This window comes from Triturus cristatus, chromosome 4_2 (genome assembly GCF_964204655.1).
Source record: "Triturus cristatus chromosome 4_2, aTriCri1.1, whole genome shotgun sequence".
Taxonomy (NCBI): domain Eukaryota; kingdom Metazoa; phylum Chordata; class Amphibia; order Caudata; family Salamandridae; genus Triturus; species Triturus cristatus.
This window is the reverse complement of record NC_140586.1, coordinates 264317723-264337646: the sequence shown is the minus strand read 5'-3', so window position 1 is coordinate 264337646 and position 19924 is coordinate 264317723. Positions and strand designations below refer to the sequence as shown.

Below are 19924 nucleotides of genomic sequence, written 5' to 3'. Positions count from 1 at the left end.
AGTTTGGGGGTATTCACGTGGGCATTTAGGGACCTATTTACAAGACCCTTGCATCGCCTGGACGTCTTTTCCCCATGTTAAAAGTGACGCACCGGCGGCAAAAGTGGCTTGCAAACAAGCTCCTTAGTCTGCTGTGTGAGCAGTATAAATAGAAAATCAATGTAAAATTATTGGATTGGCGGCATTCACAACTTCTGCACAACTCTTGCATAACAGGACAGGTCATATTTCTAATTGTTTCCCACTGACGGGGGTAGCTGGCCAGAAAATCCGTTTTTACAGCTGTGTACCAGGCTAGTGGTTGGGTTATGTAAGCACTTTTATGACGGTGGTAAAGCTCTGTCCGTATTTTAATTAGTCAGCATTAAATTGCAAAGTACTTGACATGAACACAGTATTGCACAATTTAATGTATTTTTCTTCTTTGCCAGTGGCAGTTCATTAAATAAAATTTTACACTGCACAGTTAAGTACCGCCAACATTTTTTACTGCCAACAAAATAAATTACCGACCGCACACAACGGATTGCTGGGATGGCCATCGAAAGAAAATTACAGTTAATTATTTCTTTTGATGTAAAGTAATCCACAAACACGTATATTAATACTATTGCTTCATTGCTAATTGCATACGTTAAGTGTTTTACATTATTCAGTAGGAACTGCTGGTGTTTATTTATTTGAGATCATGGTGGGGAAGTAAGCTACAATTATGAATTTTTTTTAAGGGGCGCAGATAAAATCCTCAGTAACTTGAGCGTCCCACCTTCCACCAGGAATAACTAGAAACAGGAACACAGGCTGCCTGATCTGTCTGTCAAGCAGTCACGCTTGATGAATGGCCCGGGTTCAGCGGGGCAGGTTGTGACTGTCCCTGGCCGATGACTGTTAGCGGGGTCCTAACAGACATTAACAGACTGCGCGCGAGGAGACCGGGGAGTGACCAGCTGCGGCCGTTCTGTCAGTAAGGCCCAGGCAGGGTCGCCATACCTGTGGGCATCAAAGATCTAATAACCGCTGCAGGGTGCGGCTGGCAAACGTTGTCCTTATCCGCCCTGTTCAGCACATACGTGCCCTGTCACTCTCTGACCGAGGCAGGAAATGCAGCCGGAAATGCGCAGCCGTCCTCCGAGAGAGCAGAGGTATTTTGCATTCCTAAATCATTCATGGGTGGCAAGGCCTCTGATGTATGGGGGCACGCGCAGTCTCCATGGAATAAACCCCAGATTTTTTTAATTACCGTAGACAAACAAAATGCACAAAATTCCATTTGAAGATTTAACACCAGCCATGAACCCTAAACCACATTCTCGTCACACATATATAGTTTAATGGCTCTAAACACTGACAGAGGGCGCATCCCTGTTGGTTCCAAGGTAAACAGATAAACAGTGGTGAGAGGAAACTGCAGTCAAATCACAGAGACCAATGCTAGGTCATTAGCGTTCATGTTATTTAAAGCATACCGAAAAACAGCATATAAAAAGTAACAAGCATTGGCAGCACGGCCGTAAAAGTAATGGCAGCACGGCCGTGAAAGTGAAAGCGATCAAAGCGAAAGTGATCGCGAGGAGGCGCTCTGTGGTAAGCACGCGAGTGGTGCGCACGCAGCAGTGATCACGCTGGAAGGGAGGCAGATGGGCGTGTGCACGCTCGCGTGAACGCAAGCGTTAGGCCAGCGAGGTCTGGTAGCACTTTGAAAACCCGTATACTAAATGTCTCGCTGCGCATGCGCTGGCTCAGGTGAGACCTAAAAAGCACTCATTCTGGATCTAGCTTTCTGCCAAATTTGGTGTAAATACGTTTACCTGTTTAGGCTGTAGCTGTTTCTAACGTTCCTAGGGGAAAATGAAAGGGGTAAACAGGATTTGGGACCCTGCTTGACGGATCACCCTGAAACTTTCCATGGGCAAACTAGAGAAAAAAAGAGCACTTTTTTGTTACGTTTCTTGAAGATTTGTCAAACGGTGCCTAAGTTATTAGAAACACAAAAACTGCATTCCCTATGAAAACACAACCCCAACTATAACTACCAAGTGGCAACCTCCACTGAGAGGGGGGGGGGGGGAAAGGGGTGTGTGTGTGGTGTGTGGTGTGTGGTGTGTGGTGTGTGGTGTGTGTGTGTGTGTGTGTGTGTGTGTGTGTGTATATCGTTATATCGTGTAAATTGAATTTAAAGTGTGGCTGGCAGCAGGCAGTCAAGGACTTGTGATTTCTGTACTTACTGACACTTGAAAACGCATAGTGAAAGGCTGCCAAATACTCAGAAATATACAAGGGATATATGATGTGTGACACTTTCAAAGATTTCAAGAAGTTAATTAAATTTATTTGTCCAATTTATGTTGGACAAAGGCTGTGTCCACAGCCGAAAAGCGTTCCAGTTTTTTACGCAAGTGCTAACGGTGAATAAAGAAATTGAACCCCAAGATACGAGTGTGGATCTGCTCTAGATGGAGGGAAGAATGTTATGTACGTACATACATACATATACAGATAGAGAGAGATAGAGAGAGAAAGAGAGAGAGAGAGAGACCCAAATTTAGAGCATTTCTGCTTCACCATGGTTTCTGCATCGGGGTCTATTTGTTCCTTTTACATTTTCTATAACTATTAACTTTTAGCAGTCAGTGAGCGTGCATGGCCCTTCCTATTTCCTTCCTATGTCTACTATCTCTCTCTCCTGTTTTCACTAATTTGTTGCTCAATTCCACATCTCATCCTCAGCCCCAAAGTTCTTTGTTGCTAGTTACTATGTTCCATCTCTACCTTCTTCGCTCCATTTCTCCTCCCATGTTCTCCCGCCGGTCCTTTGCTTTGCTAATGCCTGTACAATTGTGGCACAAATATTTTCATGCAATTGAAGCCCATTGCTACAAAGGTCTGAATAGCAAACGTATTTGCGATTTTCCCCAGCAAGGTTTCCCACCGGAATAATCACAAATACTGTTTATATACACTGCTTGCAAAAATGCTGTTTATCACATTAAAGCCAATCCAACTAGCTAAGTCAATGCTAGGAAGCAGTGTCAAAAAGGTTTGCTTTCTGTAAATATTGCAAATAGGAGATATAAAATGCACGTATAAGCATTTACAAAAATGTGGAATTATACCAAATAGCCAGGTGGTGAGAGAAATACCAGTCGGGTGCAGCTAAAGCCCACTGAATGTGCACTTTTTAGCACTGGTAACAATGGATTTTAGACAGCTGTGCTGTCAAGCCAGATCTAGAAATTGTTTCAGGTGTAAAACTCAACACTGTTAATCCAAAAAGACACATACAGATTTAATTTACCAGTAGCATGCCATTTCATCCTGCAGCAAGCTAAAACTAGTTTAACAAAGTTCTAAACCGGAGCTTTGCTCACCTTCTGTAAAGCCTCCTCTTCCAGACGCCTTCTTTTCTCCAGCTGTTTGGTGGATTCTTTCACAAGTCCTGCACTTGAGCTTAACTGTTCCTCCTCCGCACGAACGGTGCTGGACCTTGCCTTGTCGTGCTCGTCCTGGCGTTGGATGCATAACTGCTTGGCTTTCCTCAGAGCAACCTCGAGCTCTTGCTGTAGGGAAAGAAATGTATTCACTTCTTCAAAGCACTAAGAGACATACTGACCATTACTGTCCATTACATGCAAGGGAGAAAAAAAAAAACTGAGGAAAAAATAACAAACTGCACGCCATCACTGGATATTGTTTTGTAAAATGCTTCAAATGGTCCATTTTCTCCGTAATCGTAATTGTCTTACACACCATTTTTTTTAGCTCCCGTTGCCAGAGATCTTTGATTTCTTTTCTTAGTTTATCCAATTCACTCCGTCTTCCTTGGACAGGCTGTAAATAGAGATGAAAATGATGCATAATTTCACAAGTCAGCAGGCAGCTCAATATTGGTTTGAAGCAAACAAGTCCACCACGAGAGCACAATGCAGAGCGGAGGTGCACAGAAGAGCTGGCTTACCTGCATACATTTGTTGCTTTGCAGAGATGCTGTGGTTTGCAGCAAAAGTTGGCTGCTTTCCACGTCATTTTGAAACGCCGAGGTGAATATAGACTGAAAGGGCATGTAGTCCTGGAATTCAAAGCACACGAATAGATCATGCACATTGGTCTTGCTGCAGCATTTGAAACTCGGGTTCGGTATTGCTACATTACTTGAAAAACAAGAGTTCGTACGGTAGCAGAGCATAAGAGCAGCCAAAAAATAAATAATTTAAATGAAAACAGAATGGTTTTAGAGCATAAGAAAGTTCAAGTTTATCAAGTTCAAAGATAAGAGAAAGCAGACGGCAGGACACGGCCACGAAAAAAATTCACATAAAAGTTGACCTTTCCATTCTGATTAAGGAATGTGCTAACCTTATCTAAAGCTTGCAGTAAATTTCAATTTGATAAACTCTGCACAAGCACACTCACCTGTGGTCCCACAATACCTTTGGCAGCCTCCGCGATTTTTGCAAAATTTTTGGCACATTCCAACTCTAAAAAGAAGAGGAGAAAGAATAACCGTAAGAACTAATACGCACATGCAACACTAGTTCAGTTCTCAAGGCATTATTGTATTTGAAAGCATAAAATACAGAGATCAGACATTTTCTATATTCCAAGCATGCATTTGTTTTAGTTACTTCGATTAAATGTCTACCTCTTTAGAAATCTCGTTACCAACGGTCTGTAAAGCAAGCCTAGCGGAATTAGCCCTTGTCAAAGCCAATTAGTTGCCACACAGAGCTACTCACCCAAGCTCAGTCTTTTTTCCACCCAGGCCAACACATCCTTGGTGTACTTTGACCAGGCTTTCGCATACGACAGAGCGGCCTCAATCCCACTGTCGTTTCTCAGGAGCATGTTATCAACCTCTTCCGCTCGAAGATGTCCTAAAAACAGAACGGGAGATGTATTGTGGGAAACAGAGAAAGTAAGCAAGGTCGAACTTCAAATCCTGCATGAATATAAGCGGTAAAGCAATTATATATAAAAAAAATCTTGTGTTCAGTTTCTTAAATTGAAACTGCCGAGAGGGATTTCCAATCTTAAAATTTAAACTGCTTCTTTGATAGGTGCATGGTCCGCTTCTGCACTCACTAACAGAAAATACGAATGAACGTTGCTAAGGAAAATATAAGCAGTTTACTTATATTTAGAGCTTTAAGAGTTAGTGTCACACCCCCCTCGCCTTTCCCTTCCCTGCTTATCTTTCTCCACTCGGTATGAAAAAATATACAGCATACAATAAATATTATTCACTAGGACTGGAGATCAGATCCGCCTGTTCCAGTGTGGTTTATGTTACTAATTCTTAAAAAGATTATTTTACATACCATTTTTCCTTTAAGTTATTTTTATTTTGGGCGATATGTGAGTCAATTACAGACATTTTGCAGAGAAATGGGCTTGTTTCATGCAACATCCATACAAAAAAATTTCTTTTAGATCAAAACAGGACCTCACAAATAAGAAATGGGTTGGTGTCGCAGAGATTATTTGCAGCAACATTAGTGAGCTACTGCTGTGTTACAATATTTATAACACATCTCTCTATCCCTGAATATTTGATGTAAACACATTCAGAATTTGGACGAGCGCACCTGTTAGAGATCTGGCTAAAGACTGTATGAAAGAGCTGAAACTGAATCATGAATTCAAAACTGTTCCCAACAGGGGGGACCAAAATGCGTTTGGCCCAGGGCCCCCAAAATCCTTAAGATGTCTCTGTTTATTTAAGAAAAAGTGGCCGCTGCTTATGGCTGATTGCAAGGTTAATAGATACATATGCTCAACGTTCCGTAAACCACGGTGCATTGAAAGAGTACTTTACAGTGCACACCAACCGGGAAGTGACTGAAAATTAATCATTTATCCAACAATTGAACTTATAGTTTTAAGTTTAAGGTACGTTTAATTTGGGAAATAGAGGTACACGGACAAGACACTAAAATACTTGTGGTAATATAATGTACCTTGAATCTCATCCCTTTCATGTATGGATCCTGAGGATTCCTCCACAGAGATGTTTTCGAAGGACTGCGAGGGAGAAAAAGCAATATGAGAATGCAGGAAATACAGCAATACAAACTAAACATATAATAGAACTAAATAACTCAAGTATTTCCTTCATCCAAACCACTTTACAACAGAATTATCTTTGCGATATAATGAAGCATTAACAAACCTAAGTCTGGCTTGCATTCCTAGTCCCGACTAAAACATAAAAAATCCTCCAACATTAAAAGAAAACAAAAAAACAAAAACCGACTGCATTCTATAAACAATGCATCTTTGATATAAGGAGTTAAATGTGGAAAAATTCAGGGCACGTTAGAGATGTAAAACAGTCCCTAAAAATGAATATATGGCTTTCTCCTTTAAAAAGTTGCCTGGCTAACAGACAGCTAACAAAGTTACTGGGCTGTGTGGGCGTTAACGTGGCAATGATTAAGATCTTCTGGCCCAGAGTACCTTACTAATATGTTATAACATATTTGGGAGGTGCACCATATAAAATTTAGATAAACAATATCACTAAGTCAAAAATGACCGGTTTTCACTGATGTGTTCAATTCTTCTTTTATGGTTGGATCAAATTCATATTAAAACTGTAAATACAGTCAACAACAGCCAACATGTTTCGTCCAAAACATTGGACTTCTTCAGGGCAATGATCAACTTGAAGTTGAACCAATGTGATCTCCTTTACCACTGTAAGTTTCTTGGATATGTTCCATACAGTTCCGATGTTGTGGCCCTATCGCTAGAGGTTTATCAAAATGTAAACATATTCGTATCTGTCAGTATGAAAGGAATTGATGGATGATCCCAATTGGTCCAATCCCAAGGTTTCCAAGCCGATTCAGCTGCAGGTCAATGAAGCCCATATGAGTCAAGCACCAGAATCAGTGCCGCTAGCCACAGGATACCACAACACGTTATGCAACCAATATCGCCAATATGTTTCACATTAAAGCTCACAGTCAAAGCCATTAGTCTAGTTTGTCCTTAAAATGGTACCTACTAGGTGTTTCAGATCTCCTAAGGGGACAATTCTCTTAAGAGGGGCCACACTCATACTACGGGACTTACTGTTCAGAGATTGTAATGTCCAAGTCTCACTTTCATGTTTTTAAGTATCTAAAAGCTTAGCTGCCACTGTGACTTTCTGGCACCTTCAAAATGTGTTTTGTGAAGGAAATAAGAATCCTTAACAAAATTAACATGCTAAATGTGAACAGTTTACAAGTAAACCTTCTTTTGGTGCAAACACCAAGTAAAGGGCTGGAATTATAATACAAATTAACATCCCAATTTTAAATTAGAATTTACAAAGGTCTAATAACCTGTACCAATACTTTAGACACCACACACATTAAGATAATTACATCAATAGACCTTGGTAATAAATAGAAAAGAAGTATTCAACAATCATACAATTCAAAGAACTGTGATTGGGTCTTAAAAATTTGAACATCACTTTCTCCATCTGTGCGACGTTGTCCATGACCATCAATAATGTCTCCATGTCCAATCTAACAGGAGACCTCCGGCTCCTACTAATGATTTCTTTGCAATTGTAATACCATGTATACCATGTAGAGTCCCAAATTTTGCTTTTGTCCAAGCAGCATCACTTGCAACATTATTAAAAGGAAGTTGTTTTAAAGATCTATCAATATAATCTGAACATAATTCAAAAAGAAAATAAGAAAACCATGCAATCTGCATTTAGCCCACTGTTAGGGTTTGTATCAATACACACTTTCTAACTGTATGGATATAGATTGTATTATTTTGTATGCTGCAAAAAGGTTTTGCTAAATTACTGAGATTTTAGGCACCATTTCTTTGAAGTATCATTCAGTAAAATGTGCTGATGCATACTAGGAGTTCCAAAAATATTCATTATGGAAAATCGGTGTAACCACTTTTAACAAAATTATAAGAAACATAATAATAAACAATCATTGGCAAAGTCAATAACTATGACACTGATGGTCAGCCTTTTGGTTTTGTCAATGTGTGTCTTGTTTTGACATGGTTTTTGTAAAACTTTGCTATGGGAGTTGCCGGGCCCACATTATAACAAACATTGACACAAGGAAAAATATTTTAGTTCTCAAAAACTACGCATTGCCAAAGTAGTTCCTGGCATTTAACAAAACTACTTTGCGTGCCGATATGTTCCTTGTGAAAGAACAGAATGCTGTCACTCTCACTGAAGCCAGCCGATAGATATAAAGAGATAGAATTTTAATAAAAACAAATGGTTTTAGTTGACGCCTGACCTAAATATGGGCCCAATTCTTAAAGAAAGTCACAAAAGTGCATCCATGGTACATGTCCTTGCATTGGTTTTATGAACTCACAAGAATTTAAAGAAGTAGGTCAGGAAATCGTACTACAGAAAATATTTGTGAACTGCATTTTAGCTCAAGCAAATATGCATGTGTGGTCTCATGCAAAAATGTATCGAGCAGTAACAAGTTCACATTCCCACAACCTTTATTCCCCCATCCCCAGATGAAGTTTTGCTTCTGCCCTTGTCAGGAGACATGCTGATGAGAACCCATAAAACATGCAAGTTAGTAGGTTTGCACAGCCATGGGGAACTATTGCTTGCCACTACCTGAGCCCCAGTATGTGAATCTGAGAAAGGTGGCAAAATAAGGGAATTGCTAGTATTCAAACCCTACTATGGTATGAGCTCTGGCATAATCAAATAGGCTATTATCAGAGCTCTTATATAATGAGATTGCTGTCATAATTTGTCGCTGCACTACATGGCACCAAAGGGTCAAATGGATTTTGTTACAAGACAAGTAGATATATGAAGCAACCAGTCTCATGGACAAGTAGGTATTTTATTTTCCACTCCCCTGGTTAAACGTTAGAAAGGTTGATGTGAAAATATACTGAGTCTTACAAAAAAACACCACTTGGATTTGCTGCCAAACGAACACAACTCTTAGAGTAACCTTTAACATATGAAAGTTTGCAGATTCCATCCATATATGGATTTATTCTTTCCAAGAGAGCACCCCATTACTCCATCTTTGACCATAATAAGACAGACTACCCAGCTACAAAAGGTAGCACAAAATACAGGAATTAGTTTACTCTCTGACCTCAGGCATCTGGTCAATTCATTGCTCACTCCTAACTGCTTTGCCTTTCTTCAAAATTAGGGTCCCAACAGAAATACTGCTTCACACGCAAGGTACTAAATACTAGGATCTATCATACCTGACAAGCAAACTCATCCTGGTCACCTACCACAGACCCGCCAGATCGGATAATGTCACTTTCTAAGTAATTTAATTCCGGACCAAAATGTCATGCTGCTTCTCAGTTGTTATGCATAGTCATGGGGAAAAACTGTCAATAAGATTACAAACAAATAATGCAAACCATATAAGACACCTTTAATGCATTAGTTTACGATCACTACAGTGACAACAAGCATTTGCAATGCAATAGGTCTCAAATTTTAGAAACTTTGACCTATTGGTATTGTAAATACCAATCTCTTATTATTGCAGGTTTTTTTAAACACAAATCAAAGGCATTGTCATTTACAATGCCACTAGCTTAAAATCTCGCAATCACAAGACCTATTGCATTGCAAATGTTCGTTTGTGACAATGCCCAGCCTGGATAGTTTACAGCTATAAGTTGGTCTCTTAACACAACCACCGCAATCTTGCCCACCCTGCCTTAAAATTAGCAATGAGAAAATCCTATATTTCTTCCCTCCAGAAACCTACAAGGGTGTTCCAGTGTCCACAATTGTACTTTCTCCCCAAATACACTGGAACAGAACGATATCCTCCATATCGTAGTCGTAACATCACAACGTTAAAGGTCAGCCCTTTGCCTGCTGAGTTATTGAATAGGCAACCAACTTTTATTTTTGTCCTTCAGGTCATATCACGGAGCAGTGTTCTGCTAGTCATAATTTTCCCTATAATAAGACTGTTTATTAGCAGTCAAAATTTGGAATCCACATACCCTTTAATATTTAAAAAGAAGCCTTTGTTTCTTTTGTTGTTTCCTTCACACTTGTGGTGCGTGCGGGCAACGTACTGACAGGTGATTAAGCTTGTTGTGATCAATCACACACGCACACATGTAGTCAGCGACACGGCTGCACCCACTTTAAATTCATTTGTCCAATTAAGGTTACAGGTAAAGTATAAAACTGCACCCATCCCACATACAGCTAACATCTGGGGCGAGAGAGACCAGCAGCATTTTCTGGCAGGGACTTCTCTTATTCAGGTAAAAATGCCGATCGGAAGAAATAATATTAAAGAATACAAATCGGTGAAGACAGAAGTTGCAATCCACATGCAGTGCACTGCCCTCTTCCCTTGTAGTTACCACAGCCAAAATAGACCTAGTTGAGGTCCATTTGTCCAAGGCCAAAGTAAATAAAGTGAGCTTGCGAGCTGCGCTAAAAATAAAATAAAACAAGCATTGGCATAGCCAATAGGTCTCGCTTTTGGGACCTTATAAGTATTTAGTATGTAGTAACTGTTGCATGGCTAAACACTTATAAGGTCCCAAAGGCGAGACCTATTGGCTATGCCAATGCTTGTTTATGTTTGTACATGGTTCATAAAAACAAAATAAAATGCATTAAAAAAGTGGACTTTAAGCTTACTTATTAAGATGCTTAATGTGTGTGAAATGGTGCTAAAGCACTTGTCCTCAGTTTTCCAGACAATTTACTGAAGAATTTCTCTTCTAAAGGACGTGTGGGGAATCATTATGTTGGTTTATTTTAACTGCTGCAATCTATTGAAGCATTGGCTCACGGAGAACATCAAAGCGGCCGTGCGGCCGGAAAGTGATCGCGATCAAACATCAAAGCGGCCGTGCGCCCGTGAAAGTAATTGCGATCAAGCGCGGCGCGCGCGCCCCCGGACATGCACTGTAGCTCTAGGCTGGCCATGGTAGCACTTTTTGGAGCCCTCACAAAAAGTCTCGCCAGACCAGCGCATGCGCTGGGTCAGGCGAGACCTAAAAAAGGGCCTCCATTACTACAGATAAGGCAACCCCAAAAATAAATTTAAAAATGAATAGCGGCGTGCAGTGCTGATTCCTTTGCAATGGCATGAAGGAGCACCAGAAAGCGTCTATGATCCTGCATGCAAGGCACACAAACACGTTAAGCACGCAGTGACTTTAAACACAAGCGCAAGTGTTCTGGCCAAAATAAAAAGTTAAACAAGCATTTGAAATGCAATAGGTCTCGCATTTGCGAGAGTTTAAGCTATTGGCATTGTAAATGACAAAGCATTTTTATTTATCTATGTCGATCATTAACACATAAGTAAAAGGCATTGTCATTTACAATGCCACTAGCTCAAACTCTTGTAAATCTTAGACCTATTTCATTTCAAATGAGCGGCTGCTTGGAAAGTGAAAACATGCATGGCGTGCTGAATGTTGCACGAAGGCATGTTGTTCCTGCAGTAGGAGAAACTCATTAAAGAAAATAGTGCTTACAGACTAAATAAGACAGTGTGTAACAATATAAGTAAAAGGGCCAGTCCTCATGGGAGGTCCCAAATGAAGACATGGAGGGATTAACAAGCCTATTAAGGAATTAGAAGCCGGCATTTCCGAAGGACATGGATACAAGCCAATGACAAATATGGGCGGAGAGTGGGTTGGGCTTCACGTCTATACTTTAATACAGCATGCCTTGCAGAGCAGCGCATGCGCTCCCCAGGATTGCCCTAAATAAGACTGCTAACACTTTAGATGCATGTTTGATGCTTCAGAACATTTTCCCTGTTTCCCCTTAGCCAGTACTAAATTCATCTTCCCATATTCAGACACTTGTATTCTGTGGCCCACCACAAGAGAAGGTTGGGAACAGAGGCCATTAACCGCTAAGGATCATGGAAACGGCAAATGTATTGGCGTGCAATAAAATGCCTCATTTTCTTCTTCTCTGGATATGAAGCAACTTCCAAAGCCTGCCAATACTGAGCAAAGAGGATAATGCCTCAGCTCGTTAGTGAGGGCATGGTTATAACAAGGATACATGTGATTCGTCATAATAAAAAGCATCACTTGCTTCATCCAGTCACTTCATTGATGGCTAATATTAACTGGGATTGCACAATAACAATGCTCTGCTGTGTTGAATGACACTGCAGGTGTTGTAGACTTTATGTGCTCATGGGACAGAGCCTGCAGATGCCGGAGGGCTTGTACAACTCCCTCATGCCTCTATGGGAAGAAGACACAACCATGACGTTGACACATTGACAAACCACCTCCAGAACCAGTTGGTCCTTTGCCAGGAGAACATTTTCCCTTGGCACTGCTTGAATTCAGTGTACCACACAACATCAACAGTTGGTTTCAACTGGGTACTTTCGAGTAAATGGAACATACTCATGACCTTTAGAAGTTTTGTGTGCAAATCTGTTGTCGCCAAGTCTCTGGCTTACAAAGCTGCATTTTAAAAAGTAAACCCCGATACGTCGCCAGAGCCTCATGCATGCACACATTTCCAAGAAAGGTGATTATATGGCATTCCTCAGATACTACAAAATGGTATAGTCCACCATCGCTCAGAGAGAGATGGGTAGCGGCTTACAACTGTCACAGGCCACTTTGACCATGTACGTCATTTTGAGGGGGCTACTAAAGAAAGCAGCACACTGAGTTTTATTCCGATTTGTCCCTGTTTTTCATTCACAAATAAAGATAATATTACATCATATCAGATACATGCTCTGTATATGTTTATATTCCACTCATGGCCGTGAAGCAGGAAAAGCGCTTATATAATCTTACAATGACAACCAGGAGTTAACAAAACATCTAAACTAATAAATGCTTGTTCCCTCACTGTTCAAAAGAGCCACTTAAAACATTTACCCATTTGTTGTTGAGAATTAATAAACTAGGATTACAATTTCCTAGTTTTAAAAAAATCTAAAGGTACATTCTTCAGACCGCGCTACTTGCATATTTAACCACAAGTCTTGGTAACATTTTGCAGCTATCTCGACGATTCAATTTTCTTAAATGTATTTAAAGGACTTGCAAAGCGCCACACGTGTAGCCTTATAGTATAGACCAACTCTTGGGCACGGGGGCCAGTATGCTGACTCATCTTTCAGGCTGCTCGAGACATCAGCCAAAAGCTTTGTTTTTCCTCAGCCAATTTCCGCAAAACATACATTTATCAAGAGGGCTGCAGACCTGTGTACCTCAACTCACAGGATTGAATAGCTTGTTGTGGGACTCATACAAGTGTCACCACCTGGTCATTGAAGGGACGCATGACATTTAAACATAACATCTATGCTATTTTCGGTACAGACCAGCAACTGAACTTAATTGGAAATATTAAGGTATTTCATATCAATTAAAATTCTATATAGAGACACTATTGCCCAAATGACAGTGTTTAATTAATTGTACTTGGGTTGTGCACCTTGTAAAAACGTAAAGTTCGAGGTGAGAGCCCCTTAGCATTTTTGAAGCTCTGTTTTGAGACACACTTGCACTTCTCGTAGTGGGTGCTCAGTTCATCGCACTACCTTATCAGCACAGCTAGGTCTGGAATTTAGAAAACAAATGCAAGGGGTTGGAGTCTCAGCAGAGAGGCCAAGAGAAAAAGTTCTACTATGGGTCAGCTCCCCACTTACCCAGAAATATTGCCAAGACCTATGCCCAGGGTAACTGGAATTATGCTACAGCTGGGGCTAATACTAGCCAAGAGAGAATTGACCCTGCACTGGAAATCTAGGGGGGGCCTAGCTATGTGCGGTGGAGGGCAGCGCTAGTGAGATGGGCGGGGGCGGAGGGTACACTCCGGGTGCAGATGGCTCTGAGGGGTGACGATGAGAAAGCGTTAGCGACAGCCAGGGCATGGGAAGCGTTAGTAGTGGAGCTCCAGGGGCTGATGTCTGAGGTAGAGGAAGAAGGGAGCGCTTCAGATCGGCGAGAGGCGAGGGGAACTGGAGATTGAGTTGGGAAGGGGATGGGGGCGGCCCCCAGACACATACCAGAGGCCTGGACACGAGGGACGATTTGTTTACATAGAGAGGAGGTGAGCGACTGCAATTGAACTCCAGGGTCGGGGGGGCACATCAAGGGTGAAATGGGGGACAGGGGCGCACTGACACGGGGGGAGGGGGGGGATGAGTTGGGAGTGGGAGGGGGGCTACTTTTATGGCACATGGGAGCTAATGCTGTAATGTACAGTTGTTGTTGATTTGAAACCTAATAAAAACTGTTTCAACAAAAAAAAACTGGAATTATGCTACAGGTGAGGACCACATTATGGGGCAAGAAAAGGCAAAATATGCGGTGTAACGTGGCAAATGTTGTGATGGCATTGCTTCATTCTTATTTTCACACAAAGGGTAACGATGTCTGTGCAAACATTTTAACAGTTTCACAACCAAACACAGCAATAAACAACTGAAAGATGACAAGTCTATCTTTAGTGGGGGCTTTCACTGTGCGTTACTTAACACGTGTCGCCACGTTTAGTAACTGTAGTGTAAATTAGACTGAGCAAGACAAATCTTTTTTTGTTTGTGTGTAAAATCTGCAGAGTATGCAGCAGATGATGGATTAGGTGGCAAAAAGAGCCCGTAGAATCGCATAATTTCAGTGGGCCTGCCTTAGCCCGATAGTCCTGTTGTGTTCCTTTGTTGGCCCTGAAGTTTGCAGAATATGCCCTCCATCTGTTGGCCGGTCATCGAAACTGAATAACAATACAGAACCACGGTAGCATGGTAAATGGTTAGAATTTGAAATCTAAAAATGCCGGTATTATCCCTTTTAAAGTATTGCAAAACTGCTAAGTGTTGGTACTCTCCCTTTCAAATCCAAGTTGTCAACTTCTTCGAAACACGCACGGTCCCGCGTGGTGATGTATGAAATTCCGAACCCTTTCGCTCAGCGCCCAGATCCGATTCCATTCACAGTGCAGCGCTATACAAGTTCCCTCACAAAAAGAGCAAACAGTTCCATCCTTATTTCCTCCCATGTGGAAATCCCTCACTCGGCATTTCGGAACACCTATCCTCTCTCTCGGCTGTAGGCAAGCTGTACAGGAAACAACCTTTACCCCCCCCCCCCCGAAGACTTTGGATCGCAATGTCATTTTAACGAAACCGGCATAAAGACAGTCATTAGCACGCCTGTCTTTTTACCGACATGCTTAATAAGACGCCTGCAATTTTAACGAAATATGCCAGAGCCAGCACTAGATATGCAAATATAAAGTGCAGGTACTTACTACCCTAGAGCAGTTCTTTCCTGTTTTGCTTGCATTTAAGTAAAATAAGTGCATGAGCTCTGTCAGTCAGATAATCTAGATCTGAATGCTGACAAAAACTAAAGGATTAAAACTTGCAAGTTGTGGCTTGCCTCCATAAAGCAATATTTTCGGAGCTCATACGGCTGATGGTTTGTTGCACTCTCTGTCCTTAAGCAAACGCAAGCACAGACACACGCCAGCGACGCTCCCCTTCAGCAGAGAATGCCTGTCTAGCAGCAGTGCGCACTATACATATACACCTTGGGCTACAATCCGGATCATTTGAAGATCAAATCAAGTTTTAGATGGGCTTTGCAGCAGACAAACTCAGAACATGCTGCATATTGTGCCTGCTACCTGGTATGTTGTATACAGGGCACAAGTCCTATAACAAGCACGACGCGGTCCCGAAAGTGAAAGAGGATCTCTTGTCTTTAGGGGGCCATGTGTTTAAACACATGGCCCCATAAAGATAAGAATCCTTTTACGACGCAAAGAAGGCAGACGAGCCCGTCCAAATGGGACGGCTCAAAAAGCCAAAGGTAAACGTCACAAACAGCTCTTTTCCAATGGCTGGCCAGCGTTTAGCATAAACAGTGACGCCGGCCAATGGAAAAGAGGGGCAGGGCTGAATACCCTTTACAGAAAATACAGAAAAATACCCCAAATCATTAAATCTCGCCAGCGAGACTGCGCATGTGCGCAGCCCGTGCCAGGCGAGACCTGAAAAGAGTGCTGCACCAACAGAATGCCCTGAAGTGAAATGACCCGTGTAACAGGGCCAGTCGCCATGGGTGTAACAAACACGTCAAAAGGAGGGACAAATTGTATCTATGCACCATACAAAAGAAAAGACGGCTCAAAATGCACAAGAAGGAACTTATGAAAGGCGGTGGGCGTGGCCATTATTCATAGACTGAATACAGCATGCCTCGCAGAGCAGCGCCTGTGAGCGGACTCTAGGCTCGACCTAAAAAGAAATACCATTAACTAGCAATTATGACAAAGGCACCTGGCCAGATAAATAACCCAGCGGATTCAACATAGAGGATGTGGATGCAACCATCAGATCCAAAGATGCTGTCTGCAAACATGAATCGCCTAGTTCGACAAAGAGGGACATCCTTGCTGAGAGCAAAATTTAGCACAGTATTGAGGCTGCTCGTTCTAAGGAACTGGCCTGGCACCAAGTTTCCCAAGCAGTTGTGGCTAGGGTCAGCATGGATGTCTTGTCTGCTTACAGCAGATGTTTGACATAAGTTAACTATATATGCCAGTGTCACTGCTCACTATTCCAGTCTCTTCACTGCTGACAGGCCAAGGAAACAAGAAAATAGGCTCCTAAGATTCCCTCCATGTCATTGATTTTTTCAACACCACTCTCAGAGGCTTTCAGCAGTCAACAACTTGCAGTGCAGAAAGATTTTGTTTCAAATGCAAGCTGAGTAAAAGGCTAGGGAGATGGGAAGCATAAAATTATCACAATTACAGTAAACACTGATGGCTTTTTTACCTACATTAAGGGAAGTGGGACAAATGTCCAAATGTTAATGTTGACTTCTAATGGACGAGTGACTATTTTGGGGGGATTGTGGATGGGATGTGGTGCAGCACCAGGTGGGTCTTTTAAAGAAGCCCCGATGGGCCATTGCTTACCCTCTGATCAGTCATCTGGAAAGTCTATCAATGCTCTTCGGAGGACTTGTGTGGGCACCAGCCATCAAGAAGGATAAAGGGAAATACTTGCAAGTATATTGTCACCAACTAAAGTAAAAAACTGCTAGAAACAATCGTACTTACAAAGCAGATATTACAACAGTTACCGTTAAAAAAAAAAAAGCACGGATGAGGAGTGAGTAGAAGTACTTTCTTTGTAATTGAGTCTGAGACTGATATCCACACAGGAGTACTACTACAAACATTTCCAGGAGTTAACAAGGTACATGGAATATACGCCTTCAGATTTCATAAGGGGGTCGGTCTGCCTTGATGTAAAGCTCAAACAGTGTTTTGCAATATCAGGAGCAAGACAGGTGAACGTTCTACCAACAGGTTATGATGATGAATCTCTTACAATAAAAGAGCTTGGGTGAGTCAAATGACTTTGAAGATGCACTATATCAGAAAACAAAGTCATACTCTACAGACGATGATGACTTGCTCGTATCAGTGAGACCAGTAAAGGACGCTTCTAAATAGAGGTAGCTGACAGTGCATTGATTTCTTGCATACCTGTACTTGGTGATGCAGCACAAAATATGAGTTTTAATCTTACCTTCCATACACAGTGCAAATAAACTGAATTAATGCTATTTTCATTAAGTATGCTAACTTCGTTAATATTTAATAAAACAGGATCATACTAAACTTGAATTCATGTAGATGCCAACACTTATTTTTTAAACCGTTTGAAAGTATGACCTCTGAAATATTTACATTACAGCAAACTGCAATACAGTTGCATTTAATAAAGTGATTTTATTCATATATATTCACCGGAAAAATATAAAGGTTAAAGTACCGTTATAGTTCGGTGTTGAAACGAGTAAAAAGAAAAACGCTAAAAAAAGACTGAATTTCCCAGTTACATTTCAGTAACATTTCATAACTTGCACCCCTCCATGAACTGCTTATGACCTCACATATTACATCACTTATGACATGTTACATGACATCATTAATGCCATCACCGATAAAATCTGAAATTACATCACTGATGACATCATCCAAAGAATGTGACAGTTTGCTATATGCTTTTCATACAAGAAGGTATCCGTGAGCTACAGCTAGACCCAATTTTCTACCACCTGTGTAGTATTAATGGGTATAACTTTTGGCAACATACAGGACGTAAAGCATATCTGTGAAAGCACTCACATTTAGTAGAAATTGTTCTCTTTTTATACTGGGATTCAGGTGTGTAAGAAACAGTGTCTCAGTAGACATTAATGCAATCAGTTATTTATGAAACCATATATGCCTAACAAGTGTTTAGTCATTATTTACCTTAATGAGGTGTATCCTGGGAAATACCTAATTTGACATAGAATTCTAGGTCAACGGCTTAACTTCGATGCTTTAGCCACTGATAATAAATGTTTATAATTAAAACTTACACATTCATGAAAAGAACAGAATGGCGTACCCCATTACAACGCTTACAGTTATCCTCCAACTTGAACTGTTTGAGAGTCACCCATAGATTATACACTATTCAACAATGTATAATGCCTCAGGATTTCTATTGAACTTCTGGAAACAAATATCTGTACCTTATAAATCTCCAGGTTATGTAAAAATGATCGATCGCACATACCCTCCATGATCAACTTGCTGACCATCCCTCTCCCCACTGCCTTCTGTTCTCAGTGTGCGTGCTCCTAGCCACTCTCACCTGCTCTCTGTGGTCGATTGTGCTGCCCTTGCTCTTGCCGGCCTGCCCTCAGTGGTCCTCTTGCTCAACGCCTGCCCCCAACCTTTGCCCTCCGTTCTTCATGATCGTGCCCCTGCCCCTCCCTGCTGCCCTATATGATACATTCTGCTGACCCTGCCCATGCAGGCCTGCTCGCTGCGGTCAGATTGCTGCCCCTGCTCCCTTTCTGCCTGCCTCCTCCCTGCACTTTGTTTTCTGTGTGGGGGTCCCTGCCCCCTCCCTCCTGCCCTCGATCGTCCACTGTGTTGCATCTGTTCATGCATGCCTTGCCTCCGTGGTCAGCCTGCTGCCCCTGCCTCCCTAATCCCTCCACTCGGTTGTCAGAGTCTGCCCCTGGCCGCTCCCTCCCTCCCTCCCTCCCTCCCTCCTGCCCTGTGTGGGCTTTTGTGCTGCCACTGCCTCTTCTGCTTGCCCTCCATGCTTAACTTGCGGCTTCTACCCACCTGCTCCCTGTTATCTGAGTCCATGCTCTGGCCTCTCCCTCCCTCCGGCTCTGCATTGTCAGATGTACTGCCACTCCCACACCCGCTTGCCCTACATGGTAAGCTTGATGTTACCGCCCCTGCCCCTCCTCTCCGCTCTAAGTCCATACCTTTGCTGCCTCACTCCAGCCCTGTGTGGCCTACTGCCCTGCCCACGGCGATCTGTTGTCCACATGTGTGCCTTGCCCCCTCGCTCCTGCTCTCCATGATCCATTGAGCTGCCAGTGCCCATCCTGCCTGCTCAGTATGGTCAGTTCTTTGCCCCTGTCCTTTCCCCCCCTCCTTTTTGCTATCCATCATCCCAGTCCATGCCCCTCTGCCCTTCAGCTTGCCCACCATGGTCCATTGTGCTGCCACTGACCGTCCCGCCAGCCATACATTGTCTGTTGTGCAGACACTGTCCCTCAAACCGGTCCTGCATGGTCAGCTTGCTACCCCGCCCCTGACCAACTCCCACTTTCTGTCCGTGTGTGTGGGTACCCATCACCTCCCTTCTGCCCTCCATGGTGCTTTGTGCTTCCAATGGCCGTTCCTCCAGCTCTGCATGATTACCTTGCTGTTTCTGCCCCTTACTCCCCTACCGTCTGCCCAACATGGTACATTGTTCATTCCTGCCTGCCTTGCTGGCAAGCTTGCTGCCCCTGTCCCCAGCCCCCTGCCCATCATTGTACAAGTCTGTGCGTTCACCTCCACCAGTCACCACTGCCCCTCCCTCCTGCC

General features: G+C 42.4%; 1 protein-coding gene across 4 annotated transcripts in view; it reads right to left on the bottom strand.

Annotated features, from left to right (window-relative positions):
• ARHGAP29 (Rho GTPase activating protein 29) overlaps window positions 1-19924 on the bottom strand; it is a 323518-nt gene that overhangs the window by 115734 nt on the left and 187860 nt on the right. For all 4 annotated transcript variants that reach the window (XM_085601475.1, XM_085601476.1, XM_085601477.1 and 1 more), the window contains 6 exons: window positions 5955-6018; window positions 4734-4871; window positions 4411-4475; window positions 3956-4066; window positions 3748-3828; window positions 3369-3557 (listed from right to left, as the gene is read on the bottom strand). In XM_085601475.1, coding sequence (XP_085457601.1) covers window positions 3369-3557; window positions 3748-3828; window positions 3956-4066; window positions 4411-4475; window positions 4734-4871; window positions 5955-6018 — 648 coding nt within the window. The remainder of the gene's footprint in view (window positions 1-3368; window positions 3558-3747; window positions 3829-3955; window positions 4067-4410; window positions 4476-4733; window positions 4872-5954; window positions 6019-19924) is intronic.